This window comes from Lactuca serriola, chromosome 1 (assembly GCF_051521515.1).
Source record: "Lactuca serriola cultivar US96UC23 chromosome 1, Lser_US96UC23_V15, whole genome shotgun sequence".
Classification (NCBI taxonomy): domain Eukaryota; kingdom Viridiplantae; phylum Streptophyta; class Magnoliopsida; order Asterales; family Asteraceae; genus Lactuca; species Lactuca serriola.
Genome location: NC_136408.1, coordinates 81,970,120 through 81,985,724, shown reverse-complemented (window position 1 = coordinate 81,985,724; position 15,605 = coordinate 81,970,120). Strand labels below are relative to the sequence as shown.

Sequence of the window (15,605 nt, the reverse complement as noted above, 5' to 3'; positions counted from 1 at the left end):
AAATTTCTCCTTTTAATTATATTAAATTAATAACATTAGATTAAAAAATAAAATAAAATTAATATAAGTTATAAAATGATATAACTCCACGTATTTATTTAAATCAACAATTATAATTTTATATAACTAAAAAATATCTCTTAAGTAATAATTTATTTAAAATAATTGATTAACAATTTTGATTTTTTAATACGAAAGTTTAATTAATTTTATAACCATAGTTATTACGGGTTATAAACTAGTATAAAATATATTGGTTAAACACATCGTTGTTTCTTCAAAGCCATGTCATGCAAATGACAACCGTTAACCGATGATTGTCCATGTCACATATCACCTATATTGGTTTAAATTACAACTTGGTTATCTTGGTTATATGTCATAACAACTTAGTTAGGCTAATATGTAAAATATTATTAACAGGAGGAAAAAGGATGTGCACAATTTTTAAGGGTGGCATACTAACATATATTCAACTTCATCGTCGTTCAAGAGCAACTTTGGACTTTATATTAGATCCTCCCATATCTATAAAACTTATTGTAGTTTAGTTTTTTTTTTTTTTAACAATCATTTTTTTTTTTATATGTAATCATTGAGAAAAAAAGGAGCTATTAAAGTTCATTTTTAGGAAATCAAAATTTTAGCGGTTAAATAGTTTTTTGAGTTTTTAAACCGAATAAATTTCAAACTATAATAATTTTTATAAAATTAAAATTTTATGTAGTGACAATTGTTTGGGAAAGATAACAACCTCTTAATGGTTAAAAACAAAAACGAAATATAATACGATTATACTCCACAAAAGAAAACTAAAAAATAACTATTTTTGTGAAATTTGACCATGCTAATAACTACGAATAGGGGTTGCAAATTAGACAGTCATGTTGTGTTTTTAGCTGATACGACACGATGCGACCATTTATTTATATGAAATGAATATGACACAACACCAGGTTATATTTTATTAACACAAAAACGATCTAATTAAAACACGATAAAAACTAACACAATAAACACGAAAAAGATTAAATAAAACAAATCTTTAGCTTATTTAATTAATAATTAATTAGACAAACACAAAAAACACGATGAACACATCTTAATACCATGTCAATTTCGTATCGAATTTTAAACCCAAACATATATTTAAAATTTAATTTCGTTATGTGTACTGTATTTTTGTCGTGGCTAACTGCTATGTAACATATTAAGAATGTTGCTATTTGGAGCCCTTCATTTATAACACTACAAATATCATGATCAAAATCATCCACCTTGACGTATTGCATTTTATCTTTTACATTAACATATTCAATAAACAATAAACAGTATGGATTTGGATCCAATCTCAAAAGAACAATTTGTCCTCTACAAGATACATTTACATAAAAATATTTTTATGGTTAGTTGCAAGAATAATGTGCTATTATTGATTTATTGGCATAGAGAGAAGCTTCAAGTGTGGTGAAATTTCCATATGAATCATGACTTTTTGAGAGGGTGAATACGCAAATAGTTTATTTTAGGATTTTATATTGAAGATTTATACATAAATATTTAAACAAAATGATCGTATTAATCTTTTTTGGGTTGTGTTATAGTGAATATGGGGCTCCACCACCACATGCTAGACTCCCAAATTCATGGGTCGGGTCCCATGTGATTTGTCATTCACAGACAAACTACATATGGCCTTCGCTTTCAGGTCTTGTATGATTTCCGAACAGGGGCAAACATGGAATTTCCTCCAAGTCAAAATAGTAATTACTGATTACCATGTCTACAGTGTGCGAAAACACAAAAAGGACCCATCTTTCTTCACTGACGTATTTATTTTCCGTTAAGAACATTAAAAACATATATTGATTTGATATATTACATAATTTATGAAATTTTTGTGAGATATATTATGTAATATTTACTAATGGGCTAGTGTTATGGAAGTAATAATTAATAGTAAATAATTTGTTTTTTTTAGGTTATTCATCATTTAATTATATTTAATATGTTATTATCAGGTTTCATCACTATTGGAATATATTTCAACAAGGTAATCTGGTATTGAATTTGGAAATGACTTACTAGGGTAATCATCTTTGTCGTTTTGTTCACATTTAGGTAACTTTTTATTTTTGTATATATTTGATCATTTAACTTGTTATATATGTTCACATATTGTCATTGTCACCGGCTATAGCAGATGACAATGTGTAACATCCTGTTCCGGATTGTTTTGTGATTTAAGGCCCGTGGGCCTTAATCCGAGTATGAGAAGGTTTTGAGGCTTTGAAGGAGAAAGGTTTAGGCCCTTTTGGGATGTGGGTAAGGTAGGTTGTGTGATAAAAGATTTCGGCTTGTGCTTTAGAGCCCAATAGTATTGTTAAAGGCGTTGGTTCGGGCTTTTCATTAAATTTGGATCTGATTTTGAGTGGGCTTCAGGAGGAATAAAGTTGATATAAGTGTAGGGCTTCTCGTTACCTTTTCGTGGATATAAGGATCGTCAGAAACAGATTTATAACGAAGAAGTTATGGTCTTCGGAAGTTTCATGGTTTCAGGCTTAGCCGAGTACGCAGGGCGTGCACAAAGCATACGTTGGGCGTACTAGTGAAAAAGGCAGTATGTTGGGCTTACCATATGTATGTTGGGTGTACACCAATCAGACCTGAACCTTATTTTAGGGTCGTGGACCCTATTTAAGCTCCTTATCTCATAACCTAACCCTAATATCTTCAGCCTCCATCTCTCTAAACCCTAGAAATCGACCCTAAGCCTCCATTTGAGTGATTCTTGAGCTTTTTGGAGATTTAGTGAAGTTTTGGTGCTTATTGTAGAAGAAGGAGTTTCTTGAGGAAGCATTGCTTGGCTTAGAGCTTGTAGATCCAAGCCTTAATCATATTGATCTAGCTCTAGAAAGCATAAAGTTTGAATCTTGGTGGCTTTCTCATGTGGATCTAGTGGAGTGATGACTTGTTATGTTTGTCCATTAAAGAAGAAAGAGCCTTGAAAGAGAATAGCTTGAGCATCTAGCTTTTGGATCTAAGTTATACGCTTGTTGGTGCATCTTCCAGAGGTATCAAGTTTGAAACTTGCTCATTGTTGTGCTATTTCTTGTTTTGAGTCCATTTTTAGGATCTTATGTCCCAAGCTTGGAAATTTATGAGTTTGATGAACTCCAGAGTATAATACTTGTCCTTTTAGATGCTTTTAGTCATTTGGAGTCATAAAAATGAAATCTTGGTCGTCAAGATCTCTCCATGCATGAGATATGAGCATTTTTGGGAGTAAAGAGTGAGTGTATTTGGGTTTGGGACTTTATCAGCCATGCAAAGGCTTAATGTCATGAACTTAATGGAGTATGAGCCTTTAGGGAGTCTCGATCTGAGAGTATAGCTATGGTCTTAACGGGTTAAGACCAAGAGAGTGGAAAAAGAAAGTTTGGACTGTTGGGTTTTGAGCATTCTAACACTCCTAAGGTGTACATGCAACCCTAAATACCTTGGATCTATATTTTCTCTATTATACATGCAAACTTGAACTGTCCAAGGTATTACCCTAACTAGCATACAAAACATGGATACTTGGGTAATAAAACAAGTTAGAAGATATACCTTTTGTTGTAGTTGGAAGCCTTGGACCTTTAAGAACTTAGTGCTCCAAGTGTTGCACCTCAAATGGAATCACACAACACCACCAACAATTGGAATAACTTGAGAGAATATTATATTGCACCAAAAAATCGGCTAGCCCTCACTTGTGTATCCACTAGTGCCAATTTCATGAACTATGAGGCTTCTTATATAGTGTGGAAAACTAGGGTTACACCATGTAACTCATGACTTTCCACATTCCTCATGATCCATGGGTTTTAACCTCCATGGAGTATCCATGGGTCACCACATGGGTTTAGCCCAACATGAAGAACTATAGATCATAAGCCCACTTTATAAGAATGAATGATTTACCAAACCAATCCCCATTTATTTAATTAGTCTCTTTTGATCACAAAATTAATTACAAACTAATTCTTGATCAATACTAATTAAATAATATGATTTAATATTAATATATTAGAACTTATAATATATTAATAAATCATAAATATCCTCTTCTCATAAAAGTCTATCCAAATTGTTCCGATGCCATGCAACCTAAATGGACCATGCTACTCTCGGGTCAAGTACATACCAATTATAGTTATGGGCTTAGACACTAATCCAACAGTCTCCCACTTGGATAAGTCTAATAACTATTATTGCAAGTACGACTCCACAACCCGACTAGCAATCGTAGCTATTAAAAGTCGTTGTCGAACTCTGGCCTAGTCAATAACGTGTCCATTAGATAAAAGATCATATATTCCTCCATTCTAGATATCATATGGACTGAGTCATGGATTATAACCATTCTCTCTGTCCATTTGTTGTTTCCTGATTTCCGATTTATGACGACCGACTAATTGAACAAACCAAATCAGTCCAAGCCTGATGACATCACTAAATCATCGAAGGGCCCACATATATCGCTTTTATCCACATGGGGTAAAAGGAACGGATAAACTTCGACCCATATGCTCGCTTGTACTTATTCATCAAATTACACACAATGATATGTTTTATAACATCCAAGTTACCGGTGTGTTTACATATGTCAATGTGCAACCGACTCCCAACTACAACTCACATGTCTCCGTTTCAAGAATATAAGATATTATCGTCTCATGATCACTCGTGATAAAATCCATGAAGCGATTCAAATGAGCGTGGGTTGACTCCAATACTCGAATATTATTCCAAGAACACTCATGAACACTGTAGCCACCTTGTCCTAGACAAACTACAGACCCATTCTTGACAGTCTTGCCTCAATACCTACTTCCAAAGTATGATCGACTGTGGATGGTTTGAATAACCTAGTTATTCGGGAAGTCAAAACATGCAAAGTGAAACACAAGAATAATACTAATCCTATATAGCCCAAAAACTTTTGAGTCATATTGATTACTCATTATTCATTGTATAATGTTTCAAATAATCAACTTAATACTTGAATTAAAACAATAGTTGTCCCATGCTCCAAGCATGGATACTATGTTTTCTAAACAATAGTTATGCCATGCACCAAGCATGCACACTATGTTTGTCTAAGATCCTTAATTTGTGAAATAGATCAATTGAAAAACATTTCAATGATGCTCATTTCAAAATTCCAAATCCTTATTGAAAGTGTAAGAATTCAAAATTCTTGTCACTGTTATAAAGTGTTAGATTATAAACTATCATCCAGTGATTCTTTTGTAATGTCTAGGTGCCAAAAGTCACAGAGACTTGACCAATGATATTACAAAATATTCCTTTGGAGATTGTTACAAGACAATTCCATGGAAATGAATTCTCAAATTCAAAGTACATTCCTTTGAACATCCATCTTGCATAAAAGTTGCTAACTTTCTCATCTATTCTTCAACTCCCAATATGGAAACATTCCATATCCATATTTGCCATACGACAACTCATTGTTAATAGACTATTGTTTATTCAAAATAATGTCAATATGGTCCTTCCATTACTATATTTCCAACTGTCTTTTAAGTGACCAATCTTTGGCGAACCTTAGATTGTCCTTAACGGGTTTTTAACCACTTTAGTCATATCCGATTCTATTCCTTTTTCTATAACACCCATAAAATTCAAGCCAATTTAAAACTTTTTAAAACATTTAAAACCATTAAGTTATTACAATTTGTTTTCGAAATAGTTTAAGGATCAGAGTATCCCCATAATCAATCATGAAAATATGAGTAGATGCACAATCACGCCTTCGCCTTCCTGCGATCATCAGAAGTACCTAAAATAAAATCAACAACTATAAGCCCGAAGCTTAGTGAGTTTACCCAAAATACCAATGCCATACAAATATAACCATATCATATAAAAAATACAAAACAACATGCATAATGAGCCTTCAGTCTGACTAGACCGCCTTGTAGGCCTTCAGCCTATCTGGAGTGTCCCAAAAGTCAATATCATATAAGAGTGTCCTTAACACAAAACAAAAGTATTTGGTAAGGCCTTCATCCTGAATAGACCGCCTTGCAGGCCTTTAATTGTGGTTCGCCAACAAGTCTAAAACTTACAAGAAAATCCATTGTTTCAAAAGTAAAATCATATAAGAGTGTCCCAAAAGTTAATATTATGAAAATAGGAAGACGTGCACGATCAGGCCTTCGCTATCCCACGATCCTCTAAAGTACCTGAAACAATAAACTAAAACTGTAAGCCAAAGCTTAGTGAGTTTCGCCAAAGTACCATCACAAAACATAAAAAACAAAGCATGAAAACATGAGCCTTCAGCCTGACTGGATCGCCTCACAGGGCCTACAACCTATCTAGACCGCTCTACGGGCCTTCGGCCTAACTGGACCAGCTCGTAGGGCCTACAGCGTATCCGAACCTCCCCAGGTGTCTTGGCCTTCAGCACAAAGATGGACCGCCTCAACCCAACTACAATATGTCGACATATGTAACAAACAAACATGAACACAGAACCAACACATACATATAACCATATAAATCTACTAATTAATCATATACTAGTATAGCACTATCTTGTAACTAGGATACATAATCTAGTGAGTCGACATTGGTGCCTTCGACCCATGAGTACAGTGAGGAAAACTCACCTCTCAGTCCAAACAAAAGTTGAATAAATCTCTGCTCTGAAAACCAGCTCTACCCGACACCTATTATTCAAAATATTTCCCAACTTAAAATTAATATCAAATTACCCAAAATACCCTTTGGTCAACGCAACAAACCTAGTCGAGTCAACCCATCCGAGTCGACCCAGCCTCATATGCGGGGGTACTTAGATGTACACAGGGCGTGCTCCGTTTGACCGAGGAGTTGGGACACATACCACGTAGCGTACCATTTGGTACACCCAACGTACGCTCCTGGTCAACAACCCTTCTCAATAAGAGCTTAATGCATCAATACTTTTGTCCAAAACTAGATCTATGCCCAAAATAACATTATAAGTCATAAAGTTTCCAACTTTATGACTTTTCATGGCTAGAAGTGCTTAATACCAACAAACCTTAATTTCTTAATCCATTAGGATATCCTAACACATACATGGGGAAGAACTGAGAGCCAAGATCACATTTTTATGCTTCTAGACATCTCAAAACGTCTGAAAGGACAACTTATATGGGCTAGAGCATGCCATACTCATAAAGGTCAAGACTTGGGACCAAAATGCTACATGAATAAAGACTAACAATATCTAAGGAAATATAAGCCAAGTTTAAGACTTTATACCTCCAAATCATGCCAAAAGATGATGTTATTCTGGATCTAAAGAGTCCCCCTCCTCCAAGGTGTTCTTCTCTTCTTCATTTCTCCTTCAAGGCTACCAAAACTCACACACAAAACTCAAAAAGGCCCTAGATGGATTAAGGTTTGCTTTGGAAGGTAAAAGTGGGTTGGAGGTTGATGAGGGAATGAGCCTTTGGGAGATAATGTTGTACGCCCTGTGTACGCTATTTACTCCCAACATATGTAACCTCAGGCCAAAATTACAAAAATGTCATTGTGGGCCATTTTGCAACCTTTCTCATACACAATGGCTAAAATGCAATTAATCATCATACTTAGGATTAAAACTGGAAATAATTCATCATCGGAATGTTATAATTTATTTATCCATTCATATATATATATATATATATATATATATATATATATACACACACACACACACACACTAGATGTGTGCTCCCGCAAAGCAGCGTCGATAAATAGTTTTTTTGACGAATAGTTTTTATGTGAAAATAATTATTAGATTTGATTATTAGTTATTATATAATAAAAAATCTCCACTTTTCAATAAAATATTTACGTTATACCTTATGTTTATATTGTATGTTTATGCTAGTGATGTAAATTAATTAATATTGGTATTTAGTTTATAAAATATAAATTTTTATATATATATATATATATATATATATATATATATATATATATATATATATATATATATATATATATATATGAGATTTGAAGGTTTATAACTAAAATGTATTAATCAAAAGCTAATTAACATAAGAATAAGAACATTTAGAAAAATGGGGCCCTAAAAATTTAAAGGTCTAGACCATCGTCCAAATTGTCCTACTCATTAACATTGTCTCATTTCCTAAGTTAATCAATATACTATCAACATTACATTATTTAACATGAAGGCAATAATGTGTTCGTATATACAAGATTTCCTTTTCTATTATTTTTCTTGGTGTTTGTATTAGTATATGATCATAAATAGTTTAATCATCCCTTTATTTTGTAACGTAAACCCAATGAGTTTTAGAAAAAAAAATTTTTTTTTTCTAAGTTATAATATACATTTCTTCCTCGTAAGTCATAAGTTACTAACATTATATACACATAACAAAACATTTCCACTAATGTTTCACAATAGCCTTTGTGGAAAAAGGTAAGACTCCAACATTGAGTGTTCGAGTCGACCCATTGACGTTAAATTCTACTTGGTAGAATGTGTGTAAACTTAACATCTTACTTTTGTTTTCAAATCATAAAACAAGTTGTGTGCATAATTACAAACTTCACCTCAATTCACAATATTCCTTTAATTCGATCTAAACCCAATAAATAATAACACATCCCACAAAAATCATCACCAAAAATAACCCATAAAAAATTCCCATCGATATTTGGTTAAAAATATTAATCACACCTTAACTTTCGATATCCTTCTTTTTGCACTTTTATAAAAGCAAATCAAGAAAATCAAAAACATGAAACCAAGAAAATAAGCAACTGTCCATGTAGAATCAATGTTGCTAAACATCATGTAATGCCACTTCTCCTGAAATTTATCCATGAAAAACAAAATCCCAAATAAGATCTTTTTGAAACAAATTCAAATTTTATAAAATTTGTGAAACTTACAGGTGTAACAGAAGAAACAGAATCCTGTAATTTCATAATCTGATGCTGTTTTTGAAAAATCTCTTTTGCATACTTGTAGAGTTCCATATCAAGACTATTTAAAGAAATAATTTCTTTGAGAAGCGTATCAGGTACATTTCTACGTGCCTGTAGACGTGAGATATTAAAATAATCATAATACAAAAAGACCATTTTAACCTTTAAGGGTAATAATGTAAAACATTAAACATACCTCCTTTGTGAAATTAGCTGGAGAAATTCTTTTCAAAGAAGCAATTCGCCTTTGTGATTGAGATGATCTTAATGAAGAAATGCAAGTTTCATAGGTTTTCATAAGTTTCCCCACTGTCATCTATAAAAATATAAATCTTTTGAGCCTATTTTTAAACTATTTATAAAAAATGTAATTAAAAAAAAACAAGAAGCATAGTATACAATTATACATACACTTTCGCTTTGTTCTTCAACAGTTGATGAACTGTTACCCTGATAATATAAAAAATGCATATTAAGTTATTAATATGAAAGAGATAAAGTTTTTTTTTTATTTTTTTTAAATCACCAAATTATTTATTATTACCTGATCATCAGATGTATCATTGGTGGAATCAGAAACTGAAGGACCCTGTTCTGAATCACAAGAAGTAAAAACTTAGGTGAAATATATAACAAATAACTGAGAAATAAAAATAACAAGATTTACCTGATGTATTATTATTATTATTATTATTATTATTATTTACAGTTGATGCCATTAACTGAGAAATAACTTGAGCACCAACAACATTTGCAAACATTGTAGCAGATTCTCTATGATCCTCTGTGATTCCAACATACAGCATATCATCCAACCTTTTCTGCAACAAATCACAACATTATTGAAAAGATAAAAAGTTTTAGTTTTAGATTACAAGGGTATTTTTGTCATTTTACCTTTGCAACTTCAAGCACATATTTCCCAAGAATCTCATGTGTTATTACACATTGGCGAAGTTCATGTGCCTCACGAATATTAGAATTATTGGTCAAACCTGCAACCTTTTTACAAAAAAAAATAATAATTTAGCCACAACAACAAAAAGGGCAAAAATGTCAAACTTGTTTATAAAATTTCATACCTGGAATGTAGCACCATTGTGAACAATGTCCATAGCTACAGGGTGATTTATGTATTCATGTAATGGCATAACAATTTCCTCCATATCATATGAATCATTCCCATATGCATGATGTGGGCCCCTTCTCTTTCTTTCATCTCTCTGTTCATTACATAACAAATTAAGTCAGTATCTTATTGTATGTATCTGCTTTATTGTTTAAAAAGACATAAATACCCGTGTGAATAGATCTTCTCTCATCCAAGGAACAAGATACTTCCATGGCCAAATCTCAAGAGTGCTTATGCCACCATTTTTGGAACGTATTCTTGAAGACATTTTCAACACTGAGGTCAAATTTGGATGCACTAAAAACCTAGCAGCTACTTCTATTGAAAATTCATAAGCACTGAAAACACGCTCAATAGGGTTTCTTAAAATTGTTACTACTGAAGTTTTCTCTGTTGGAAGTTTGGACATCATGCTATAATCATCATGAGTTACAAGTAGTCTGCAACCTGGTTTGCTTCACAAGAGCACAAAAAAGGTTTACAATTTAGTGATTTACAAACAGAAATTATAATAAGCAAATATAAGTGTAGCAATTGTGAAACTTACTGGGGATTAAAACGCAATTTGTCGTAAGATCGAGGGCATTCTAGAGCACTAGAATAGAGTTTCTTTAAGAAGCTGTTGAGATGAAGTAAATCCAGAAAAGATTATGTGATGTTCATACTTCATAGTCTTGAGAAAAATGGAATGGTTGAAGAAAGGGAAAGAAGTTACCAATGGAAATAAGTTCGGCCTCCAGTTCTTGGGACATGAAGGAAAAAGAGCAAGTCCTTGAGAATATGACCATCTTTGGTGTCTGAATGAAGGGAAGAAGATGCCCATTGCTTCACTGAATTTTTGCAATGCTCGAAGTCATATGAGCTGGAAGACGGATGAACTGTGGGAGAATCAGATAATCATCGGAACAATTAGGAATCAAAATGAAGATGGATTCATTAATGAGTATCCTTCTTCATAGAAGAATCCATAACAGTATGAGGAGATTAAGTATAAAAGCATACCTATGGAAAGAAGAATCAGCATCAGAGCAAGTCTCAGAACATGGCCCATTCTCCATTCACAGAACTCCAGATCGACGATTTCAACCAATCAACAAGAGCACTAACTAAAAGCTGAAACAAATTATATCCTTTTCCATAAAAAAACGCTTTAACAATTGAAAAGTACTAAAAGAGTAAGAAAACAAAAAAACAGCAATTAACATTTACTTTATTCGACCTAAAAGGCTAAAACCTCAAACTTCAATTCTCCTCATTATATTTTTGCAGTAATTTGATATCTGAAACAATATCTTAACTAATCAACGAACCCTAATAAGGAAGGAGACATGGAGGGGCCATGAAACGAGGGTTTGTCGGAGTGTATTGGAAAGTGATAATTGGGGGGAGAAAATCAGGGTTTAAGAGTTTGGAGGTTACCTATGCATCGAGTGAAGAGATCTCGTGCTCATAAATTCCCTCGAATTGTGATGTTGGGATTCCAGCGAACAAAGTTCAAGATCATGGTGGGTCCTCTAATCGAATTTAAAATAATTCAGAGATTAACTCTCCCTCCGGCAGTGGCACGGTGGCTCAACGGAGGAGAGAGAAATCGGAGGATTTTCCGTTGAATTGTTGTCGCCGATGGAGGCGAGAACTGGTCTGAGAGCTAAAACGGTCTCGCTACTACTTGGAACTGGTTTTATAAATGCCCCTTTATATGTATGAAAATTGCATTTGACCCCCTTCTAAAACGGAGAATGTGTACTATTTTACATTTTTTTTTCTTGGTAAATAGAATATCATCCTACTTCCAAATTTTTTTATTACATCATCCTACTTTTATTACAACAACATTACATCTAGAATAGCAACATAGTATTTTTTATTATTTTTTTTATTTAATTCAAGTTGTCTTGAATATAGATCACAAAATTTATTCCAATTCCACATATGATGATACGATGTCAATCAAACAACAATATCAAATGAATTTCATAAATACAAGAAAATACAATAAATGCCCAATAAATCATATTACTTCCCCATGCTGAAAGCTTTATGCCACTTCTTTTTTGGAAAGGGTTGACTTAAGATTCTCGAAAATCATTCAATGGTAGTATAAGTTCAAAATTCGGGTATTTATATTGGGATAATGACTTGAAAGGGTAACGAACTTTCGACTTTTGTCACATTTAGTCACTAAACTTTTTTTCGTTATCTATTTGCCATTGAACTATTGAAACTGTTCACATTTTACCCTTATGACCGGCTGTTGCCGGTCATAAGGGTAAAATGTGAACAGTTTCAATAGTTCAATGACAAATACATAAAGAAAAAAAGTTTAGTGACTAAATATGAACAAAATTGAAAGTTCGTTCTCCTCTAAAAAGTTCAATGACTAAATGTGAACAAACTTCTCTTGTATTACGTTTTAGCAAATTATTTATTTTTGTTAAATTGTAGCAACATTTGTTGATGAAGAAATCTATGAAATAAAAAAAAAAAAAAAAAAAAAAAAACAAAACCCTGAAAATATATTTAAAAAAAACACAAAAAACCAAAACCGAAATAAAAAACCAATGGTTTGACATTTTCCAAAATAAAAAATCAAAATTTCTAATCTGATTTTGGTTTTACAAAAAAATGAACCATTCTCACTGATGTGAATTATGACCATTGGTTTAGCATGCAGAATTTGTGACATCCCATGAATATGTAGTTACAACATCGTCTGAACTCGTAATTCATAGTAAGGGGTTAGAGTATCATCGCATGAATACGTAGTTACAACATCGCGTGAACTCGTAATTCATCACCTACAGGTTATGGGCCTGCTGATGTTTCCACTGGGTTGTCTAGAATAGTCCGTGATCGTCATCTATACTCTGGTGGATGACTACATCGCCACATTGCCGGTTAAGGTTATGGTATCTCCTTTCATCCTACATCACATATTCATCATCATCTATTTACCTAATTATCATCACCTTTTTATCATCACTTATCTCTCATCATTTTATTTCATCACACACCAACTATTTCATCTACCCATGTTTCATCCGCAACATATTTGTAGATATAAAATAAATATATCATTTAAATCTTTTAAAACATGTATAAAATCGTTCATCCAGCATACACAATAAGTATTCAAATAATATGCACACATAACACGTAATTTATATAAAATACTTCATATCTACGTGTAAGATGAAAATAACTATATATACCATAAAAATCCCATAAATGCTTCTTAACTTCGAACCCCAAGGTTTACTCTACTAAAGCTTCATATTCTCGACTCTCTGGACCTAGAAGGGTCCAGATCTATCACACCAAAAAGCTCAAGATAGGTCTTCCTCTCACTCTACACACTCAAGCTCGCTAGGGTTCTCACTTATGGGAAAGGTAGTTGCAATTGAAGGCCATAAGTGCCTTTAAATATGGCTCGGGCCCAAAGATTTAGGGTTTCTGCCAACAGCGCGGACTCGTCGAGTCGCCTCACCGACTCGTCGAGTCCATTCATTAATCCGAGTCATCAGTCGCGACCTTACTCGACGAGTTGAGGCGTTAACTCGTCGAGTCTCTCTTCTTAAATCAAAAGAAAAATACTTAAATTATGATACCTGGAAATCCGGATGTTACATTTTGTTCTTTTATTTCATAGATTTCTTCATCAACAAATGTTGCTACAATTAAACAAAAATAAATAATTTGCTAAAACATAATACAATAGAAGTTTGTTCACATTTAGTCATTGAACTTTTTAGAGGGAAACGAACTTTCGATTTTGTTCAAATTTAGTCACTAAACTTTTTTTTCGTTATCTATTTGCCACTAAACTATTGAAACTGTTCACATTTTACCCTTATGACCGGTAACAGCCGGTCATAAGGGTAAAATATGAACAGTTTCAATAGTTCAATGGCAAATAGATAACGAAAAAAAGTTTAGTGACTAAATGTGACAAAAGTCGAAAGTTCGTTACCCTTTCAAGTCATTATCCCATTTATATTTCCATCCAATAATCTACCATTTATCAAAACACTACCAAGAAGGTTAAATGCCACGTTTCCAAATCTACTATAATAAATGAAAATGACTTTGACACATGTTCTTCTCTCATAAGATTAGCTACATGTCATTTTGTCATAATTTAAGATATATTTATTTTCCACTTGTCATTACTTTAATTTTCATTTTCCATATATCATTAATTTACTTTCCATAAATTAAACCTACCATAATGACTATCAAATTTTAAATTTCAAATTCAATTCCAAATAAATTTACAGTTTAAATCTTTATGTTTAATATTTTATTATAATTAACCCGTTTAGTACACACTAAACACATAATTTTAATTAATTTATTCTTTGCATGTTTTTTTCCTCATAATTTTCACTTATTTCAATTTCAAATTCAAATAAAATTTCTATTTAATCGTTCGTACTTAACATTTTGTTTTAATCAACCCGTATATTATACGGGTCTCACAACTAGTCTATATAAAAAAACAAAGTCCATCTCTTGTGTTGTGTTTCCCATTAAATAGTAAATGAAATACGTTTTGAGTAAGTTATAGTTATAGTCCCTAAGATTAGATATGTTTTTTCAATTTTGGTCACTAAAGAAACTGAGTGGCGAGTTTATTCCTTATTTTGAAGTTTCGTGTCCCTTAGATGACCTATTTTAAAATCTCAATCGTTAAAAAGAGTACCGAAAGGCCCTTCAAACATTCTCTATACAAAACTATTAAATAAAAATACCAAAGAGACATTGTCGTTAAAAAGAGTACCAAACTGATCACTTTAAACATTTTATGTACAAAACCCTTAAATACCAGTATTAAAATCTCTAAGCGAGAGTAGCTGGTCTTGGAACTCTCTAATACCCGAAAAATTGAATATTCTTGCTTGGCGAATTTGTCACGGTAAACTTCCATCCATGGCCAACCTATTTAAATTTGGTATCAGTACATCAAACTTGTGCATAGTTTGAAAAGGAGCTCTAGAAACATAGGAACACGTGTTCGTGGATTGCCCAATATCACATGAAGTATGGCAATAAGTACATAGATGGTGGCGTTTGTTGCATTACCCTCTAAATTCGATACATGGTTTATTAGAATGTAAAGCCAGACTCGGGGTCACCATAGGATGGAAAAGATTCATGAGGGTATAATGTTGGTATTTCTTTGGGTAATTTGGAGATACATGAACTCTAAAGCCCATTCTTCAAACCCAAGTCCAAAACCACATGCGGCACTGGTTTATGAAGTACAATCGTTATCACTTCTTTGGATCAATGCAAGGAATAGAAAAGGGCAGGTGCTAAGATAGAGTGAATGAAGTAGTGATCCGATTTTAGAATGTTACTGGAGACTATAATTTTGGTTGTTCTTTTGTTAGCTCTGTTTGTTCTTATATTTAGAATATTTTTCTTTGTACCTCCTAGCCCCTGGCTAGTTTATTTTTGT

At 32.8% G+C, this 15,605-nt stretch overlaps 1 protein-coding gene across 3 annotated transcripts; it reads right to left on the bottom strand.

Moving 5' to 3' along the window:
* Nucleotides 1–8,567: 8,567 nt before the first annotated feature.
* LOC145093463 (protein-tyrosine sulfotransferase-like) lies at nt 8,568–11,819 on the bottom strand. Of its 3 annotated transcripts, XM_079031605.1 has the most exons (14): nt 11,564–11,819; nt 11,354–11,424; nt 11,147–11,257; nt 10,860–11,022; nt 10,692–10,763; nt 10,311–10,599; nt 10,095–10,235; nt 9,910–10,014; nt 9,680–9,833; nt 9,557–9,606; nt 9,424–9,462; nt 9,209–9,328; nt 8,977–9,123; nt 8,568–8,893 (listed from the first exon to the last, which is right to left on the bottom strand). In XM_079031605.1, exons 3-14 carry the CDS (start codon nt 11,193–11,195, stop codon nt 8,756–8,758), a joined length of 1,467 nt encoding a protein of 488 aa, XP_078887731.1. In that variant the 5' UTR covers nt 11,196–11,257; nt 11,354–11,424; nt 11,564–11,819; the 3' UTR covers nt 8,568–8,755. The 3 variants fall into 3 exon arrangements, with proteins under 3 accessions (XP_078887731.1, XP_078887724.1, XP_078887735.1); XM_079031598.1 differs by lacking the exon at nt 11,354–11,424; XM_079031609.1 differs by lacking the exon at nt 11,354–11,424 and having other exon boundaries at nt 11,147–11,250.
* Between the last annotated feature and the right edge of the window lie 3,786 nt (nt 11,820–15,605).